This window comes from Corythoichthys intestinalis, chromosome 7 (genome assembly GCF_030265065.1).
Source record: "Corythoichthys intestinalis isolate RoL2023-P3 chromosome 7, ASM3026506v1, whole genome shotgun sequence".
In the NCBI taxonomy this organism is placed as follows: domain Eukaryota; kingdom Metazoa; phylum Chordata; class Actinopteri; order Syngnathiformes; family Syngnathidae; genus Corythoichthys; species Corythoichthys intestinalis.
Genome location: NC_080401.1, coordinates 11,829,871 through 11,851,163, shown reverse-complemented (window position 1 = coordinate 11,851,163; position 21,293 = coordinate 11,829,871). Strand labels below are relative to the sequence as shown.

General features: G+C 39.2%; 2 protein-coding genes across 5 annotated transcripts in view; one reads left to right on the top strand and one right to left on the bottom strand.

Annotated features, from left to right (window-relative positions):
* fam102bb (family with sequence similarity 102 member Bb) overlaps nucleotides 1-12,391 on the top strand; it is a 44,750-nt gene extending 32,359 nt beyond the window's left edge. The window contains exons 9-12 of one of the 4 annotated variants that reach the window (XM_057841639.1): nucleotides 36-270; nucleotides 3,584-3,720; nucleotides 3,940-4,009; nucleotides 6,561-12,391. In XM_057841639.1, the coding sequence (XP_057697622.1) occupies nucleotides 36-270; nucleotides 3,584-3,720; nucleotides 3,940-4,009; nucleotides 6,561-6,603 (485 nt within the window). In that variant the 3' untranslated portion in view covers nucleotides 6,604-12,391. The remainder of the gene's footprint in view (nucleotides 1-35; nucleotides 271-3,583; nucleotides 3,721-3,939; nucleotides 4,010-6,560) is intronic. The other 3 variants (XM_057841640.1, XM_057841637.1, XM_057841638.1) reach the window with 3 other exon arrangements.
* henmt1 (HEN methyltransferase 1) lies at nucleotides 12,215-19,493 on the bottom strand. Its single transcript, XM_057841636.1, has 9 exons — nucleotides 19,370-19,493; nucleotides 19,082-19,194; nucleotides 16,159-16,293; nucleotides 15,889-16,071; nucleotides 15,374-15,560; nucleotides 15,184-15,301; nucleotides 14,473-14,581; nucleotides 12,553-12,710; nucleotides 12,215-12,413 (listed from the first exon to the last, which is right to left on the bottom strand). The coding sequence occupies exons 1-9, from the start codon at nucleotides 19,451-19,453 to the stop codon at nucleotides 12,322-12,324; spliced, it is 1,179 nt and encodes a 392-aa protein (XP_057697619.1). The 5' UTR covers nucleotides 19,454-19,493; the 3' UTR covers nucleotides 12,215-12,321.
* Nucleotides 19,494-21,293: the final 1,800 nt, after the last annotated feature.

Genomic DNA, 21,293 nt, shown 5'->3' with positions numbered 1-21,293 from the left:
TCCACCATCACTGCATTGTCATGTTTCCCTTGCAGGCTACAGTACAGGCCATTCCCGCTCGTCCAGCATGTCAGATTTCAGTCATCGTAGGAACCATTCAGTGGGAAGCGCCTCAACAGGCATCGGCAGCATCCCAGAACCGAGTGAGGACAGAGACAGAGAATCCAGACCATGTCCTGCTCTGCCTGAACATCCACTTTCCACCACCAACTCTTCCACCTCTGTGGGATCACCAGTCCGAAGCGCCTCATCCTGCGAGCGACTTAACAGGTACGCTTTCATCATATTTTCTTATAGTTCAGCTATGTTGTTCTGAAGCTGTAATTTAAAGGAAAGAACAGTGTTCATGCATTTTTCCTCATGGCCTATGAATTTAAATGTGACGTGCTGTACTAAATTACAGAATTCGGTACATTTTTAGGGAGTTTCAAGTCCAAAAGTCGTACGACAAATCGAGTCATCACTAATTTTTGCAAAGCTCTATTTTCATCCCACCGCATATTCATGTGGCACTTCGAAATATATACGTATATACTAATCCATCTAAAAAAATTAGCATATTGTGAACAAGTTCATTATTTTCTGTAAACATTAGACTTTCATATATTTTAGATTCATTACACAGAACTGAAGTAGTTCAAGCCTTTTATTGTTTTAATATTGATGATTTTGGCAAAAAAAGTCAAGAAAAAATGAAAATCCCTATCTCAAAAAAATAGCATATCATGAAAAGGTACTCTAAAGAAGCTACTAAACTAATCATTTGAATCAACGAATTAACTCAAAACCCCTGTGAAATATTCCTGAGGCTTTTAAAAACTCCCAGCTTGGTTCATTACTCAAAACCGCAATCATGGGCAAGACTGCAGACCTGACTAATGTTCAGAAGGCCATCATTAACACCCTCAAGCAAGACGCTAAGACACAGAAAGAAATTTCTGAGCGAATAGGCTGTTCAAGGCACCTCAGTGGGAAGTCTGTGGGAAGGAAAAAGTGTGGCAGGAAACGCTGCACAACCAGAAGAGGTGACCGCACCCTGAGAAAGATTGTGTAGAAGGGCCGATTCCAGACCTTGGGGGACCTGCAGAAACAGTGGACTGAGTCTGGGGTAGAAACATCCAGAGCCACCGTGCACAGGCGTGTGTGAAACAGAGGCAGAAGCGCCTGACCTGGGCTACAGAGAAGCAAACCTGGACTGTTGCTCAGTGGTCCAAAGTACTTTTTTCAAATGAAAGCAAATTTTGCATGTCATTCGGAAATCAAGGTGCCAGAGTTTGGAGGAAGACCGGGGAGAAGGAAATGCCAAAATGCCTGGTCCAGTGTCAAGTACCCACAGTCAGTGATAGTCTGGGGTGCCATGTCAGCTGCTGGTGTTGGTCTACTGTGTTTTATGAAGGGCAGCTAGCTATCAGATTTTGGAGCACTTCATGCTTCCATCTGCTGAAAAGCTTTATGGAGATGAAGATTTCATTTTTCAGCACGACCTGGCACCTGCTCACAGCGCCAAAACCACTGGTAAATGGTCTACTGACCATGGCATTACTGTGCTCAATTGGCCTGCCAACTCTCCTGACCTGAACCCCATAGAGAATCTGTGAGATATTGTGAAGAGGAAGTTAGGAGACACAAGACCAGGCCGCTATCGAAGCATCCTGGGCCTAAATAACACCTCAGCAATGCCACAGGCTTACTGCCTCCATGTCACGCTGCATTGAAGCAGTCATTACTGCAAAAGGATTCCCGACCAAGTATTGAGTGCATAGCTGATATGATTAATTGAAGGTTGACTTTTTTTGTATTGGTCGGATGAAATATGCTAATTTTTTGAGATAGGGATTTTTGGTTCTTGTTTTTGCCAAAATCATCAAAATTAAAACAATAAAAGGCTTGAACTACTTCAGTTGTGTATAATGAATCTAAAATATATGAAAGTCTAATGTTTATCAGTACATCACAGAAAATAATGAACTTTATCACAATATGCAAATTTTTTGAGAAGGACTAGTGCGTGTGTATACACTGTATTTTTTTTCCCCCGGTATATATATATTTATTTATTTATTTATTATTCTTTTTTTTTTCTTACCCGACCAGACATGTACTATATTAGGGCTGTTTTTTTTTTTTTTTTTTTTTACTTGCTCCAAGCAATCGGGAAGCACTTATAGACCCTACCCACGTGACGTCACAACTCCTTCCTCCTGCCTGGTGCCGCCCAATTGTCCGTCAACACATCATGTTTACCTGTTACGGCTACGTACATTCCTCCTATTTACGACGTGTTTTTCTGCTCGTTAACATTAATAATCAAAATGGTGAAGGCGTGTGTGGCGGTCGGTTGCAATAACAGAGAAGATAGACGGAGATGACGGAGAGACTTGAAGTTCTACCGGATTCCGAGAGACCCGGAGAGAAGAGAGCGAGATGGGCTGCTGCAATTTGACGAGAAAACTGGGCTCCAAACGATTACCACAGATTATGTAGTAGTCATTTTATATCTGGTAAGATGCATTTAATATATATTTAGAGGGTTTTGGGCTGACAACCACAATTAAGATCATTGCTAGGCTAATCGCCGACAACATACACGTATGTATGTAGTGAGAGTGCTATCGCTAAACCATATAAACATTAAAAGCCCTAACTCCATTGACAAACGACATGAAATACATTAGACTTGACAGTGGATGTTAGCAAGAACAAAAGATTATGAATTGAAAATTTCGTAACTCACCTTTCCAAGCACAAGATAGATTCCTGCCGAATTTTCGTGGACGAGGACCTGTTTCACCCAACCAGCAACGAAGTATTTATAAGCCTCCAAGCTCTTAAAGTTTTTCAAACTTTCGTGAGAATAGGCTGATTTTGTGTGGACAAGATAGTTGTACATATCAGGCTAGCTAGCAGATGTCAGGCAAATACGGCGGAGACAGCGGGTCGAAAAACATCGATTTAGGCATCAAATATGGATCTGGCGAATGGATAAACTGAAGCTTTTCCACATAACGCCTTTTATGCAACGCATCAAGTGAGTTTACGGCATCCGAAAGCACCGGGTCTTCCATGAAATGCATTATGAATTATTCGATCAATTGAGACCATTGATAATACAGACACAAAATGACGGACAAGGGGGCGGAACCATACAGCGAGCACGTGATTTTGTGACGCCGGTGGGTAGGGTCTATAACGAACAAACGATCTGCCAACAAACTTAAAGATCAATCTGGGTACATCGTGCACTGTCAACAATGTTCTCTTTAAATAATAGGTCATGCAGAATGTAATAATTATACAGTAAATATAGCGTCAACCGCACACTGCCCTTTGCTGCTCATGTGATAAACTGAAGAAAGCCCATTACCAGAATGTGATTTTCTTTCATTTAAAGATGACATGCAATCTCAGCCAGCAACAATATTTCATGCTAAAAATAGTTCTGGCCGCCAAACAAAGGAGATACCGGTAGGTCACAATGACAGCTTTGTGACATGTTTTATGAGAAAGAAAAATAAAGCTATTTCTGTGGTAGTGTGTGTTTAAAAGGGCAGCACAAAATGACCCCCACAAATCCTGTTCTCAGGCATCCAGTGAAGCAAGACTCTATGGAGTCGCAACTAAAGAGAATGGACGATACCCGTGTAGATGCTGACGACGTAGTGGAAAAAATCCTCCAAAGCCAAGACTTCACACCCAGCCTTCTCGACTCTAGTGCAGAGGGTAATTCATGCTCATGCAGATATCAGTGCACTCTTGGGATTCGGTCTTTTCCATGTTACACTAACCTAAACTGTTTAAAGTTTGGTTTTTTGCATGACAACACAATTAATGCGATAGTATACGTTTCTGTACGATTGGATCGTGGACCTGCTAAAAAAAAATGAAAGGGATCCGGCTGATAGTACATTACAGGATGACATGATTTTATGTCCGTTTCAGAGGAGGGCTTACGCCTGTTTGTTGGCCCAGGAGGAAGTACAGCACTTGGAAGTCATCATCTTCCTACTAGGTAAGGATTTGAATCGTGCATCTAGTGTTATTAACAGTGTTGTTAATCTTACTTTAAAAAAAGCAATTAATTACAGTTACAAATTACTTCTCCCAAAAAGGAATTGAGTTAGTAACTCAGTTACCTGAATGTAACTAGTTACTTGGCAAAGTAACTGGTTTTACTTTTCATGTTTTTTTTTTCATTAAAAAAAAAAAAAAAAAAAAAAAAACGTAGGTCACACTATGTGAAGTTCAAAGGGTTTTTGGCACAATTGGCCCTAGCCCAAATCTTTACCCTAAGCTTAACTAGACACAGGGGTATTGCGGATATTGCGATAACTAGATAGTAACCTTTGCTATGTTTTATTTATTTATTTATTTTAAACCTGTCCTGTTCAGCTGTTTGACACGGAGAATGGAAGTCTAAGTGCACGGATAGTCTGAACAGTTTTAATGTTTCACATTGAGAGTGACATACTCCCTTTGTGATCATTCAACATACCTCATTTATTATGACAAAACAGCAAACAGGAAGGGGTTATGGGGGAACAGAAGAAAAACACGAGAAGAAAGAAGAAACACAAACAACAACAAGAAATACATTGAACGCCTAACTACACTAACTACTAATATGTTGGTGCTATCGTCAGCTAAATGTATTTCCGGTTGACACCATGTGGGGGACCTGTTGACCAGGGAAAGAGGGGGAAGAAGGTGGGGGAATCTATAAGCTAATTGATAGAGAGGCGTAGAGTGTACACAAATCATCGCTGTGATCTAGAACCCAGTAATCGTGTGAATCCCTTGTGAGTGTAAGCCCGTTGGCCACCGACCCTACGCCGCCCCATCACCAATCCCGGCACCGGGACTCCCCCGCCCGAGCGCGCCCACAGCCATGCAGACGTGCGGAGACGCCATGCGGGCGCCGACACAGGGCCACGGCCCCCACTCAGCCAGCCCGGGGAGAGAAGGCGGGCCGGGGGGGGTCAGCGCAGCCATCCCTCCTCCCGCAGCCCAGCAAAGGAGCCCTCGTCCCCACCCCCCTCCCCCCCGGAATCCAGGGTGGTCCCCTGGGCCACCCGCGCGCCCATCTACCGGCCCCTTGGGGATGGCAAGAGGGGATGCACCACCAACCCCACGCCCGTCCCCAACCCCGTCCACCCACCCGGGCCACGAGCCGCCGCCGCAGCCCCCCAGCCGACACTGCACGCCACGGAACCCCCAGCGGCCCACGAAGCCCAGGGCAGGGCAGGGTCTCCCGCCATAGCAGGCAACATCCAGCCGCCCAGCCAGCTATCCGTGGCGGAGCACAGGGCGGATACCCAGTTAGAGAAGAGAGGGGAAGGCGGAGGCATGAGAACGCCGAGGAGCCGCCGTAGGGCGACGCGAGACCTTTGCTATGTTTGGAAGTCATTTAATGTTGTGAATCAACCGTTAAAGTTGTTAAAATTGCTCCCTTTATTGCATTAGGTCTACTTTAAACATGTGAAAGTTTTAAAACTGTTTCATATACAGTGGGGAGAACAAGTATTTGATACACTGCCAATGGGTTTTCCCATTGACTGTGTATCAAATACTTGTTCTCCCCACTGTATTTAAAGATAGATTCAAGTCAAGATTTTGCCGATTTAGGAGTATTTTAGATAAAAAGTTACTCAGGTTCGCTAAGAAGGTTCTCTACAACAGAAGTCTACTGCTTTAAGATGGCGGCTGTTTACTAACGCCGGTGAGTCTATCATTTCGCATGTAGTTCTCTATTTTGGCGGCTGTTTACTAACGCCGGTGAGTCTATCATTTCGCATGTAGTTCTCTAGACATGTGATATCTATCGCAGCATCATGTGGGCCAGTTTGTAGGCTATCGGCTACAGGCAGTTATTATTGGAGCCACCTAGCATCGTGTTTGCAACGGCATGACAACTCCCTTTTTTCCTCCCCACTCCCGCTCTGCTTTCTCCGGGAGTCCGTGTCTCTCACTTTTCTCCTGTCATTCAACCAAAGTAGTAACGCATAGTAACACACGCCTTTACATCCTCAGTCACGGTAACGGCGTTGCAAAGATGAGAAAATTAATTAGTTTACTCACTACAGAAAAAAATAACGCCTTATATTCTAACCCCGTTATTAACAACACTGGTTATCAATTCAAATTTGCTAAATTTTGTTGGAGTAAAAAATATATTGAAACTTGAAGACAGTCTAAACTTATCTGTCATGAAACATTGACTAAGATACTTGATCCATTTTGCATGCGCCTTGCCCTGTTTAGAGTGATGAGAAATCTTGAACCTGACCCAGTTGCCTGTGGGCAACAGACAGATTGTGGTCCAATTGGTCTCTCAATTTCAGGGCATACCACAACAAACGGCGCATACTACAATGTATACACTAAAAGCCATTCCACAAATTAATTATTTTTCATGGAATCTGTTGGGGACGGGCATGCCTTGCCATAAATGTGACCTTGCTAAAGGCAGATTAATAAACATGAACACATGTGACAAGATTTAAACTTGTTTTATATTCTATACATTATATTCTTATTCTATGCTTGTTCTTATACTATTGCAGGGTCGGCGCTGGAGCATACGAGCAAGTGGTGATAAAGCGTTAAACTGGGTTATGGGCCAAAACCTCTCCTCCCCCAGAAAAAAAAAAAAAAAAAAAAACGAAGGAGTGTCGCAACCATTTTAGTGTTCTGTCACATTCTACATAATGATGTACACGGTCTTATCTTATGTGCCCGTTGAGTATCTGATGTCACAATAGCTCCTTCCTGTTTTTGTGGCTAAATGAACACTTGCTTTCTGACATCTGTTCACCTTGTAGTTATTGTTCAGTGGTTTCACTTTCAAACCTGTGGCAGTAAATTCCTTTGTTTTTTTTTTCTTAAGGCAAGGCAAATTTATGTATAGCACAATTCGACACAAGGCAATTCAAAGTGCGTTACATCACATGAAGATCCACTGAGATAAAATGATCCGTAAAAAAAAATCACCTTAAATAATCAAGAAAGTTAAACAATTGAAACAGGAAATATAAATAAAACTAGAAAATGAATATAAAGCAAAAAATAAGATGGAAACAGGAGATAAAATAGGCAGTTATGAATATGCAGTTGTTCACAATAGCGTTTTTGGCCCTGATTTAAAGGAGCAGACTTTAGACCAGGGGTCAGCAACCTGCGGCTCTAGAGCCACATGCTGCTCTTTACCGTTGCCCTAGTGGCTCACTGGAGCTTTTTCAAAAATGCTTGGAAATGGAAAAAGATGGGGGCGGGGGGGTATATACAGTGGGGCAAATAAGTATTTAGTCAACCACCAAGTTCTCCTACTTGAAAAGATTAGAGGCCTGTAATTGTCAACATGGGTAAACCTCAACCATGAGAGACAATGTGGAAAAACAAAACAGAAAATCACCTTGTTTGATTTTGAAAGAATTTGTTTGCAAATCATGGTGGAAAATAAGTATGTGGTCAATGCCAAAAGTTCATCTCAGTACTTTGTTATGTCCCCTTTGTTGGCAATAACGGTGGCCAAACGTTTTCCGTAACTCTTCACTCTTCGCTTGGTGTAAAGAAATCAACCGTGGGAGAAATTAGAAAATGGAAGAGATACAAGACCACTGATAATCTCCCTCGATCTCGGGCTCCATGCAAGAGCTCACCCCGTGGTGTCAAAATGACAACAAGAACAGTGAGCAAAAATCCCAAAACCACATGGGGGACCTACTAAATGACCTACAGAGAGCTGGGACCACAGTAACAAAGGCTACTATCAATAACACAATGCACCGCCAGGGACTCAAATCCTGCCCTGCCAGACGGGTCCCCCTGCTGAAGCCAGTACACGTCCAGGCCCGTCTGCGGTTCGCTAGAGAGCATTTGGATGATCCAGAAGAGGACTGGGAGAATGTGTTATGGTCAGATGAAACCAAAATAGAATTTTTTGGTAGAAACACAGGTTCTCGTGTTTGGAGGAGAAAGAAAACTGAATTGCATCTGAAGAACACCATACGCACTGTGAAGCATGGGGGTGGAAACATCATGCTTTGGGGCTGTTTTTCTGCAAAGGGACCAGTACGACTGATCTGTGTAAAGGAAAGAATGAATGGGGCCATGTATCGAGAGATTTTGAGTGAAAATCTCCTTCCATCAGCAAGGGCAATGAAGATGAGACGTGGCTGGGTCTTTCAGCATGACAATGATCCCAAACACACAGCTAGGGCAACAAAGGAGTGGCTTCGTAAGAAGCATTTCAAGGTCCTGGAGTGGCCTAGCCAGTCTCCAGATCTCAACCCCATAGATAATCTGTGGAGGGAGTTGAAAGTCCGTGTCGCCCAACGACAGCCCCAAAACATCACTGCTCTAGAGGAGATCTGCATGGAGGAGTGGGCCAAAATACCAGCAATAGTGTGTGAAATGCGTGTGAAGAGTTACAGAAAACGTTTGGCCTCCGTTATTGTCAATAAAGGGTACATAACAAAGTATTGAGATGAACTTTTGGTACTGACCAAATACTTAATTTTCCACCATGATTTGCAAATAAATTCTTCAAAAATCAAACAATGTGATTTTCTGTTTTTTTTTTCTCCACATTCTGTCTCTCATGGTTGTTTACTCATGTTGACAATTACAGGCGTCTCTAATATTTTCAAGTGGGAGAACTTGCACAATTTGTGGTTGACTAAATACTTATAGGACAAACATGGCACATTCTTCTAATTCATTAATACTGTAATTTAGTTAAGCCTCAGGCGGCATCGTACAACAGAGTAGTCATGTGGCTCATCATTCTCTATAGGAATCACTGCAGGGAAAATAAACATTTCATCATGAAGGCTCATGTTTTTAGACAACCTAGTCATTTTGATAATTGGCTAATATAGCTAACATAAATAGATACACAATGTGTTGCCTTAATTATAAAGCTTATAGACGGCTTTTAATTTTTTGCCGCTCCAGACATATTTTTTTGGTCCAATATGGATCTTTCAACATTTTGGGTTGCCGACCCGTTCTTTAGACCTTCAGGTACCTTGTTCCATAGGTGAGGAGCACAGTAACTAAATGCTGCCTTACCTGCTGTGTCCTTGTTCTTCAAACATACAGGTTCCAGACGACCTTAGGGGTTTAGATGCTTCATAGGGGTCAAACAAATCAAGCATGTATTTTGGTCCAAGGCCATTAAGTGTTTTGTAGACAAGCAGTAGTATTTCATAGCAGACTCCCTGGAAGCCAGTGTAACGATTTCATAACCGGTGTAATATGGTCCAGTTTCTTTGTACGCGTAAGGATACTGGAAGCAGCATTCTTTACCAGCTGCAGCTTCCTGAAAGATTTTTTTTTTTTAAGACCTTTAAAAATACCACTTCAATAGTCCAATCTACTAAATATGAATGCATGGATAAGTTTTTCCATGTCTTGTTTAGACAAAAGCCCCTTAATTCTGGTGATAGTTTTTGGGTGGTAATAGGTAGATTTTGTAACGAACTTTAGATTGCTGTCAAATTTTAGGTCCGAGTCAATAATCATGCCAAGATAATTGCTGCCTAAGTTGATACCATTCATACATTTTCAAATGTGAACTGAAAAACAATCTCCTAAGAAGAGATTCCATTGTAATAGGACGATCACGCTATAAAATTCCAATACATTTCTTTTCATCCCATAGTAATTTATTTTGTTGTTTACATTTCTCTGATCTGTTCATTATTTTTGTATTCAAGAAGCTGAGAGGCAGCTGTGGCAAAAACTCAAATAAGATCATATTTTACTAGTAAGATCATTTGCTAGACTTGAGCTGGACGATTGAGTGCGAGCACACCTGTAACCATATACATATCACTTTTAACTGTATTCAAAGTAATTCTGTCATTGTAGTACTACAGTGGTCACTTGGTTGAAAACAGCAAAATGACAGTGGTAACTTTGGCCAATTTTTAGTTGTACTGTTTATCTAATATTTTTTGTCTGCATTAACCCATTAGACCTGCCAAAAGACCAATTATAACAATTATTAATTCTCATTTGTAAAGTTTATTACTTTTAAATATTAATGGTAGTCTGGTCCATGGCAAGTCAATCTGGTCTTCTGTGGTTGCACCTGGATTTCCCCTCCAGTCCTAATCTGGACAAACAAATCACAGCACACAAGGCGGGACTTTGTAATGGGTCATGAAGGGGTGCGACGGCAAATATTTTTTACACTCTTGGGAGTTTCAGAGGGCGTTCTTGTCTTTTTTCCCGTATGTCCAATGAAGAGGCTGCTGCAGAGGACTTGATGGCATTTTTTCAGCGTTCTGTTATTGCTTGTGCAACGTTAAGTCCTTTTGAATCTCATGAAAACAACAAAACAAACTTGACCAAGCTAAAGGCAGACTGAACTTCGCAAAGCTTTTAAATTGACTGTTAGCATCTGTTCCCCCCATAAAAACGGCAGTTATCGTTCACTGGTGCACTCATTTGATTATACTGCATGTCGCAGTTGTTTGTGAACTACAAACAGACAGCGAGACTTGCATTGCATTTGTCACATGCGTGCTTTTGTGATCGGTTCTTTCAGATTCAGTCGGTGCTTGTTAGCCCCACCTCTAGCATCGATTTTGAAATCCAGCTCAAACCACAGAAGACCAGTATCTTCTACATCAGGGGTGCCCAAGTCCGGTACTCGAGAGCCCCTATCCCGCTTGTTTTCCATGTCTCCCTCCTTTAACATACCTGAATCAAATGATCAGCTCATCAGCAAGCTCTGCAGGAGCCTGATAATGATCCTGATTATTGATTCAGGTGTATTGGCGGAGGGACACATGGAAAACAAGCTGGACATGGGAGCTCTCGGTGACCGGTTTTGGGCACCCCTGTTCTACCTGGTGAAAGTCAGGCTGGCTTGCCAGGCTATATTAATGGCGGAACTAAACAAAGCAAGTTATTTTACATCTGCATTTTCTACTCTGCATGATGCCAAAGTGGGATTATAATAAGGACACCTGGCTAAATCAGAAGTACTGATTTTCATTGCCTATGCACGTTTGTAGCAGTGGGCTTGATACTCTAAAAATTATAAACAATATATTAACACACAATATACTTCATTTAATATTATTGTAGGAATATACATTTGCGAAATATAGGGATTTTTTAAGTTTCAAGTATTGAAACAAAAATAAACTTTGAGGCCAATTTAAAAAAAATAAATAAAAAGCCTTACTCTTTACACGTGATGTTGGAAACCCAAATCCTGTATTACAGTATGCCATGAGTCTAATTAAACTTACTATAACGCTTTCAAGTGGTAAAGAATGAGGGATCCTTGTTTTTTGGGATAATTACTTTAAATGCATCTTAAAGTGAAAGCCCCACGAGAGAACATAGAAGGAAAGCCACGTAAATGTTTAAAAGGTGTACAAAAATATTTTTTTATGGAGTCATTACAGTAATTGGGGATGTGTGAGCCTAAAACATTTTAGTTGCTATTAGTCATATCAAGTGTGTGCATAGTGCAAATACGAATTTAAGTAGTAAAAAAATGGTGGAATTCTATTCCATGCATTCTCATTTCTCATAAAAAATTACATGTGTTTATGTTGTAATAGTGTGGCAACGAATGAGCATTCATAATTTCCGTGAATGTCCTATTGTCATAATCATTTGCAAATTATTTTGATTTTGTGAACCCTCTCAATCAGAAACTGACCCAGTGAAAAAGCAGTCGACAGGTCAAGTCTGATCAAAATCATGTATACTGTAGTTGATTCTGTACGTTTGTGTAATGTTTTTTCAGTGTTCAGCATGATTTGAATGTCATGTTGAAAATGCCAACATATCACTGTGTTTGATATAGTGATGCTATGTTGTCTTGTTGAGGAAACATGTTCTTGACTCTCAAGGCGGTGTTGAATCTGATTTTTTTGTGATGATGAGTATTTGTTTAGTCAGTTCTGTTCTTTTTTGGATATTTGTTTTACCTGTGTGACGCAGGTAAATGTCACACGGCTAACTAACATGTTGTTGAAAACATGGTTGCTTCCTCTCTTCTGTGAAGCTGTTGTCTATATCCAAGTGCTGCTTGTATTTTACTGTAAAGTGATGTACTGCGCTGTATAAGCCCTCAATCCATTGGTTCCCGTTTCCCTTAAGATATTTTTGCCCCTTAAACTGTGCTGGATCCCAATGATGTGTACCTTACACTGTTGAATAAAACTGAATAAAGTTACTCAACCACGTATGCTAGATTTTTTTAATTGTCTTATTTACTTAACATTCAATAATTCTTTTGCCAAAATAGATCACTTTACTTTCTGAAACAAGTTTCCCGCTCCAATTTAGTGAACACTAATCATCTGTTTCCCAGTGTTCCGGTTCCACATGGCAGGCCTCAGCATAGCCGCTGTCCCTCAGATCATTAGGATCATCATCTTCTAGTTCTAAATACACAGGTCTGTTAGCAATGTGAGCACCACAGGTATCATTTGGTTTCAAAATGGGAAAAAAGTAGGCTCTTCCATCATGAATTGTTGACATGTTCATTGCAATTAAAAGCTGGAAAAATAAATGCACTGGTACCTTGTTCCAAAATGCAGATAATAACAGCAGAGTGCTGGCCATTCATTTTAACCTGCGGATCATCTACAATGAGTTGTCTCATATTTCCCAGGCTTCCACTCAGCTCACTTAACTTAGGGCAGCAATTCCACAGCAAGTGCAGGGGAACAGACACATGTCTGAGGCAGAAATACCATAAATAACATGTAGCAAAATTGTTTTTTGTAAAAACCAAACAAAAAGGTACAAAAAGCAGGTACAAACCTGCACAGGCATCATCAAAGTGTTTTAACATATTAGAACGCTGTTTTAATTACAATTATCAATAGTTAGCTAGCTCTAGCACCCCGCCACCCTCGTAAGAATAAGCGGTACAACAGAAGACAAATTAATGAATTATTCAATGCATAGACTCCGCCATCAGTTGACATGACAACTCCCACAGACTTTGCGCCACGCCTTCCGAAAGGGGGCCAACCCATAGAGCGTTGAGGTGGCTTTCACTATTCACTGTGATAAACTCAAAGCACAGGCTCCGTTCTAACACCGGATTTAGGTGGAAATAGGATGACGGTTTTACTGCATATAAGCCGGCAGGAGTGTCTCAAGAGTGATTTGGTCAAGGATTTAAGGTAATTTTTTTTTTTTTCACACCATGCGTGCACTTTAAAACGTGAATACAAAAAAAAAGAATGGAAAAAAATTAGCCTAACTTTAGCTTGGAAATATTTAATAAAATTAATTATGACTGCCCGGTTTTTTGCTTTTAACCAAGAGTCTAGACTCTAGTCTGTTTTACGTTCATATCTACAGAAATTGCGCGATTTAAGTATTTATTTCCAATAATTTTCAAATTTAAAAGCTCTTTGTTTCGTGATGACCGCCATGTTGGATTAAACAATACCGTAACTTTGGCTTGAAATATTTACGTAAAATGAGTAACTGCCCGTTTATTGCTTTAACTAAAAATCTGGACTGTTTTACGTTCATATCTATAGAAATTCCGCATTTTAAGCATTTGTTTGCAAGAATTTTCAACTTAAAAAGCTCTGTTTCGTAACGGCCGACACGTTAGATTAAACAATACCGCAACTTTGACTTGACATATTTACGTAAAATGAACGATAACGGTTTTTTCCTTTTAACCAAGAATCTAGACTGTTTTACATTAATTTCTATTGAAATTGCGTGATTTTAGCATTTATTTGTAAGAATTTTCAACTTAAAACACTGTTTTGTGACGGCCGCCATGTTGGATTGTGTATCTCACACAATAGCGGAATTCAACCTAAATAAGTTGTGTGTATGTAGAAAAATGCAAATTTAGCTTTTGTTGGTTAAATTATTGCTTTCCTCAAGTATTAAGATTCTGATGTGAAAATTGCTTTATTAGCTGTTGAAAAAAAAATGTCTGTTTTGGGCAAAAACTTATATGAGATGTTAAATATTGCTATTGACCCTGAAACTATAGGTGACTATCTCTGAATTTTGAGATTTTTGTGTATCTAGCTTAAAATTTAAGAATTTTATAGCAATTTTTTGTTTTGTCATACTTTTACTATTATAAAAAAATAATCTGGATTTTATTAGGGAACGACTTTGAATTTTTTGATGTCGCTGCTCATGGAGAGTCTTATATGCCTAAGGGAGGTGTCGGTTTTGGTTTTAGCTCGCTAGCAGCTTTTGTTTTGAAAATATTTGAAGTTTTTGAAACCCACTACGGATTGGCCACGTTTCCTGTGTCATGTCAAGTATTATGAAATCTATTGTCTGTCTGATAGTGAAGTCAATGTTTAATGTTAAATAGAAGAAGATCTAATGTAGGCTTGACATGTGGCCATTCATTTAAAGACAATGAAATGGGCTGAAGTAATTAATACCTCCCTGACAGTGTCAATCAAACTGTAGATTGCATGCTTGGTCCATAATTAGGATACACACCTGTGTAATGGTTGACACTGCAGTTCTTGAGGATTTGTCCAAAAGATCTCTCCAAACTCGCACCCTCCTCTGTCATCCCTCTCCACAGGAATTTGCTCCTCGTGTTCCACTTGGGTTTGATTAGTATAAAAATAAATCAGAGAAACGAGAATTCATTTTTGATGTAGTCAGACAATACCTTGGGGCACATCAAGATTTACTGCACACATAAACTCCGACAGACCATAAATGGTTGCTGGCTACTCCTCAAGTGTGTGGGGAAAATCAGTCTGTTGATCTTTAAATTTGAACAATATGTTGACGACTGGGGGAAAATAATGCTCAAAAGTATCATTGCATTGGACTGCAGATGTCCGCATTGTATTATGGGGCATTTCCAGTACAACAAAAGACATGCAGCTCATTAGCCTGTTAAAAATCCCCTGATAAGCCGCACCAACTTATGGTCTGCAGGACTTGAAGCGTGAGCAGGATGATGGTTCACAGTGAGAAAATTAAAAAGTAAGTGAGAAAATTAAAAAGTAAGTAAAAAAAGTAAAGTATTTAATAAAACCTGAGTCACCATTTCAAACAAGAAATACATACAGTACTTCTGCCTCCATATGCTTTAAATGTTTTGAGAATGGTCTGACTTACAAAATAAAGAATATGGTTGAGATATGAGTTACGATCTTTCCTAAACCTGGCCCAATTTATAACTGTTACTCTTACCTGCCAAATTTTCCAGCCATTGTTTTGTTAGCTTTTCCGCCCAATACAGCAACTCACTAACCAGGACTTTGCGCAAGATGTTGTTGTCACAAAGGCTTGGATAGGTCACACAGTAGAGCTAATAAAAAAAAAAACACACACATTTACAATAGTTGCAAAATTCATTCCACATAGCTTTTCTCTTACTTACCAGCTTGTATGGAAACTCAACTTCTGCATTGTTACCAAACATGTGACCATCTCTGTTGGTCATCATGAGCCTGTGAAACACACCAATCTGGGTACAGAAGCCGATACTATCCTCTTGGCCTGGCGGAGCTTTTCCTACTCCAGTGAACTCTGCCATATAGCCAAACACTAAACATACTTTCAGGGACCTGGAAAGAAATACCCATTTCATCATAAACGAGGGGTTTATTGCCACATTAGAGCAAAGGCAAAGCAATCATCCCAGAATGATTTTAATGTCATGGTCTTTTTGTTGCTGTTAAATAATTTTGAAGAATAACAAATCTTGTAAAATTATGGGATAATGAACGTAATTTTGTCCAGGATATTCCCCGTTGATTTTTTGTTTTAGCATCGTTTCAGATTGTAGAGAGGAACAATGGGAAAAGTTATCATCTTTTGTCACATTTTACACTCTGTCAGCCTCAATGGAAAAACACTTGAATGGATGGACAATGGATTTATGAAACAACACACCATGATTGGAACTCAACTCTGGTCCACTCAAACTTGTGGTCGTTGTGTCTGAAACCCAGCAATCCAGGGAAAAGTGGGTTGAACTCAGAATTTGGAGTACTGATGATCACCGTTTGTGGAGCCATGTAGCCAAAGACCACCTTTGAAAACTGCTCCAAATCATTCAGGGCAAGGTGCTCTATGCTGCAGATACACAAGTATGGGTAGAGATAAAACAAGAGATAAGATTATGTTTTAAAAATTAATTAATTTTAAAAAAAAAATACTTACAGCTCTATACTGGTGATCAAGTCAAATCCTCTGAAGCGGGCATCTTTCTGTGTGACAGAGCCCTGGTAAAGCTGGACGCACAGTTGATTAGCTGGTGGTTGCAGATAGTCAGTAGATATTGGGGCCAGTCTGTGCCTGTGGAACGTCACATCAAGGGCATAGGTTTGCATAGGGACGGTAGGGAAATAACACTACCAGCTTTTCAGGATGCTAAAATTGTCCACACCAACTTTTACGCAACCTTATTTGCATTATATCATGACTTCAATTATGTAGGTAATTTAGCTTGTCTTCCCATGTTGTAAGAATGGCATTAACCCTGCCATTATTAAGTGAATTACAGTACTTTCAATATGTTCAGACTTACATTGACCCTTTTTCCCTTGCCCGAATGTGCTAGTCCATTTTTTTCTCCCTCAAACGCAAGTTTGATTGACTGATGACGTGACCCCTCCCCTACCCACACTTGCACATGCGTTCACAGTCGGTGTTGCGTCACATTTTTCACCCTGATAATATTTTGCTTCCGAAGCTTTTGTGGTGGTGAATAAGCCTTCTTTTACATTCAGTTGGACTCTCAATGTTATCCAAAGGTGCTAAATAAACAAGTTACATCATAAACATACACGTGCAACATAATTATGGCATTAACAAATGCTTAAAGACACGGCGAAGACGTTAACAGTGAGAGAGCGGCGTGCAGTTGAGTTGTGTGCAGCCACATGGCAGGATGTGTCTGAGGAGAACTTTTCTACACGTCCGTCCATGATCAAACGTAAGTAACTATGGCTTTCTTTATCGAAAGTTTGTAGTGCTTACTTTGCAACTGCTGCATTCGCCGGCATTTTTAACATTATACGCATGCGCAAAACCGTTTATTTTTTGCATTCCTGGATAGTTAAGGGGTGATGAACAAGTTTGTATTTCTTGTGTATGTTAATATAGTTTGTGTTCAAGTATTACAATTTAAATTTGCTTATGAAATCCAGACATTTATTCAGGAAGTTTTCAAAATGTTTCTTTAGTAGTTTTTGAAAACAAAGGTTTGAATCGAACGGTGCACTACCTGATCCTATACATATGCACTGCAAAACCCCACCTCCTTAAAACTGAAAAAAAAAAAAAAAAACTTAAATTCCCGTGTTTTCATTGTAAATCTACTAAAAATATGTCAAAATATCTTGTAGTACTTCATGTAAATTTCACTCAGATTTCTTGTAGTAAGAAAAATACCTAGCTGAAAATAAGCTTAATAGACTTATTTCAAGCAAAAAGTTTGTATGTTTAATATTAAAAAAAAAAAAAAAAAAAAAAAAACTTGTCAGAAATGTTCCTAATTCAAGAACAGATATTGTTCAAAACATTATTTGAAAGCATTTTTTTCTTGAGCTAGGTGAAAAATAACCAACTTTCAGATGTACGGCCTTAATAAGAACAAATACTGTAGTAATATTTACTTAAGTGGAAGAATTTGACGCATTAATCTGTTAACTAGCGTTTAAAACGCGAAAAAAGATGAAAATATAGATATAAGAAAAATTAGATTAAGACGTTATACTGTAAATTTGCAGTGTGAAAGTTAGTATAATTAAATACAGATTAATTTTGCTTTAATCATCCAGCCTGTCACTTCATTAGGTTCATATTCATGATAGCCCTGACCCCCGTTCAACAATCATTTTGGTCTCATTAATGTCCCGTCCCCAGGAAAAAGCGTACAGTCAGGTTATATTGTTGTATCATCCCTACCAATATTGCAAGGCCGTAGGTGTGGTCTCAACATTGGTGGGGATGATATAACAGCATAACCTGCAGGTACACTTTTTGCTCGCGATGGGACAATAATAAGACCACACAGATTGAGTCAACGGGGGGTTTGTGCATGTTGTGTTGTGTGGGTAACATATGAGGTTATGCAGCACCAGTCTCTCCCCAAGCAGCTTCTTACTCATGTTTTTCTGGTTCTATGGTGTCCAGCAGAGTTCACTACATTTCTCACACTTTAATAAATGTCAACAGTAGAAAACACAAACAGAGGGACATTTCTCACCAAGCAACATCCTACTCGTGTTTTGGAGGTTAGCAAATTAACACAGTTTAATGTTATGGTAACTCTGATGCAGGTAGGACTTTCAGTAGCAAAATTTGTGGTGTGCTTCCCCACCTCCACTACATTGACGTCTTTTTACATGACTTACAGTGGCTGCTGGCTGAAAAAAAACTTTCTATTATTCCTCCTCTTCAAGGGGGGCGGAGGAGGCGGCATGTTGTCGACAAGTATATCTGTCAAGGCTGTGTGAGTGTGAGCGTGCATGTGTGTCTGGGGTGAGTCAAGTCATCAGCTAATCAAATGTGCGTTTGGGGGGGGGGGGGGAGATGGACCGGCGCATTCAGCAAGTGAAAAGGGGTAAATGTAAGTTTGAATAATTAAATTAAGGCAGGGTCAATTCTATCCTTACAACATATGGGAAGGCAATCAAAATTATCTGTATAACTGAACTCATTATATCATGCATATAAGGTTGCTTAAAGGTGGGTGGGGACAATTTGAGCATCCTGAAAAGTTGGTAGTGTTATGTCCCTACCATCCCAATGCAAACCTACGTGCTTGCTTCACATCATTGGCATCACAAAACCAGTTTGAATTCAGATGGAAATGTTCATGACACTATCTGCCATTACAAAACTTTTTAAAAATTGTATCTATCTATTTTGTGGAGAACCAACCATTTACGGATGCACGTATTTACTGATTTACCACACTCCTACAGACTACAGAAACCAATTTATAAACCAGTTTATTTATCTATTTAATAATTTATTTTCATTTTCTATTTAATACGATAGTTCCTCTTACACGTCGAAACACATTACAAAGGCAGTAATGCGCTGAAAAATTGGGTCGTTTTAAGGCTGCACTTACATCTTTTTTCTCAGCTTCTCGCCATTGATGTCAACTCCGACCAACAATTCAATTTGACGGTGGAACCTGAGCTTTTGAAGAAGGCTGCACTCGCCACAGCCCAAATCTGCCACCTAAAGAAAATATGGGACGACGTTATGGTTGAATTAATATAGTTTGGGTCCAGTTTCATCGTGGTCGTTAAGACAAAACGAGAACGATATCGTTCAGGCACAATGGGACTGAGTTCTGACTTCACTTCATTAATTGCAGGTGCTTGATCAACTAGCCAAAACAAATACATCGTACCTTTTTGGGGTTAGTTCTCCTGACAAAGTCGACGACAAAATCATGTCTCTGAGTGTGAAGAGACGGTGTGAACAGCGGATTCATTTTTCTCCACCGTTTTGTAGTTTGAATTGCAACTGTTTGCTTTTTTTTTTTTTTTTTTTTTTTTTTTTTTTAAACTTAGAAATTGCTAACGGCACTCCTGAACGCTAGATGATGCTGTTGAGCGACTTCATTTTGGTTATGGTGTTATGGTGTTATACTTATATAGCGCTTTTCCACCTTTCAGTAAAATGACCGAAGACTATCAGATTTCATTAACTTTATCTGTGTATTTAATGTTTTAAATAGTTCATTTGTTTATTTTTTCATCCCCTCTATTGTACATCACGACTTGGAAATACAAGTAAAATAAATAATTTACAGAGTCATTTAAAGTTTTTTTTAATTGAACAATATAGAATACAACGCTAACAAATCAACCAGTTTATATGACATAAAAGAGAAAACTAACTAAATGTAAATACAAAATAGTTAAAATATGACTGTACAATATTTAAACTAGGGCAGTCAAATTTATCGCGTTAACGGGCAGTAATTAATTTTTTAATTAATCACTTTAAAATGTTTAACGCATGCATTCCCAAAAACAGACTACAATTGCGCCGTTTTATGTATATTGAGAGCTAAGAGGCAGAGAAAGGAGAGTGGAGCGAACACAGGCACTCATTGGGAGCACGCTATTTATTGGCATAAGTTTGGGCATCTCTTCCACAACAATTATAACAATTGTGGCGAGCGACGTGGGGAAGAATGACAGGCAATAATATGTTTCTTAACACCCTGTATTGAACATAACGCAGAGAAGATACACCATTTGCAGTCACCACTGACAGTCATGGTTGCCCAACTTCCCATCATGCATTTGGGCAGAACAGTTAAGTCATTACAGTATCATTTACTGAAAGCACAACAAAAATAATATTCTTTCAAAAAAAATAATGTTCACAAAAAGAAAAGCGCTCAATGCAAAGAGAATTGGCATTCCCAATCAAAATAGCGATGCAAAATAATACTCAGACTTTGGTCAAACTCTATTCAAACATTTCGTTTAGCTCAACAAATACACTAGACAGCAATATTTAGTCACAATATAAAAACTATCAGAGGTCTCGTACGTTGTGAAGTCAACACTCAAATGAAGTAAGGTACAATGAACCTGGAAACTAAGGCATCAGTCGAGGGGAAAAACGCAGTAGAAAAACTAGATCTCTAATTAATTTAAAACTCGCCCTTGACACCTTGTTGTGTATTTCAATCACTACCTTTCACCAATGCAAACTATTAGTTTATTTTTTGATTGAAAATTTTACAAATTTTATTAAAACGAGAACATACAGAGGGGTTTTAATATAAAATTACTATAACTTGTACACACATTTATCTTTTAAGAATTACAAGTCTTTCTATCCGTGGATCCCTTTCACAGAAAGAATGTTAAAATTGTTAATGCCATCTTGTGGATTTATTGTTATAATAAACAAATACAGTACTTATGTACAGTATGTTGAATGTATATATCCGTCTTATCTTTCTAGTCCAACAATAATTTACAGAAAATATGGCATGTTTTAGAGATGGTTTGAATTGCGATTAATTATGATTAATTAATTTTAAGCTTTGATTAACTCGATTAAAAATTCTAATCGTTTGACAGCCCTGATTTAGACATAAAGTCAGTAAATAAAAATAAATATACATAACATTTGTTAAAATTTTCTGAATGAGCAACAATAACTGACTGTTTTTTTTTGTTGTTGTTGTTTTTTTTTAAATCATATTAAGAGTTTTAAAGATACATCTCATCTCAAGAAGAAAGGTTTCATGAGACATGAGGTACTTCTGCTTTACTTCCTTATGTCTGCCAGCAGTCTTGTTTATCTTA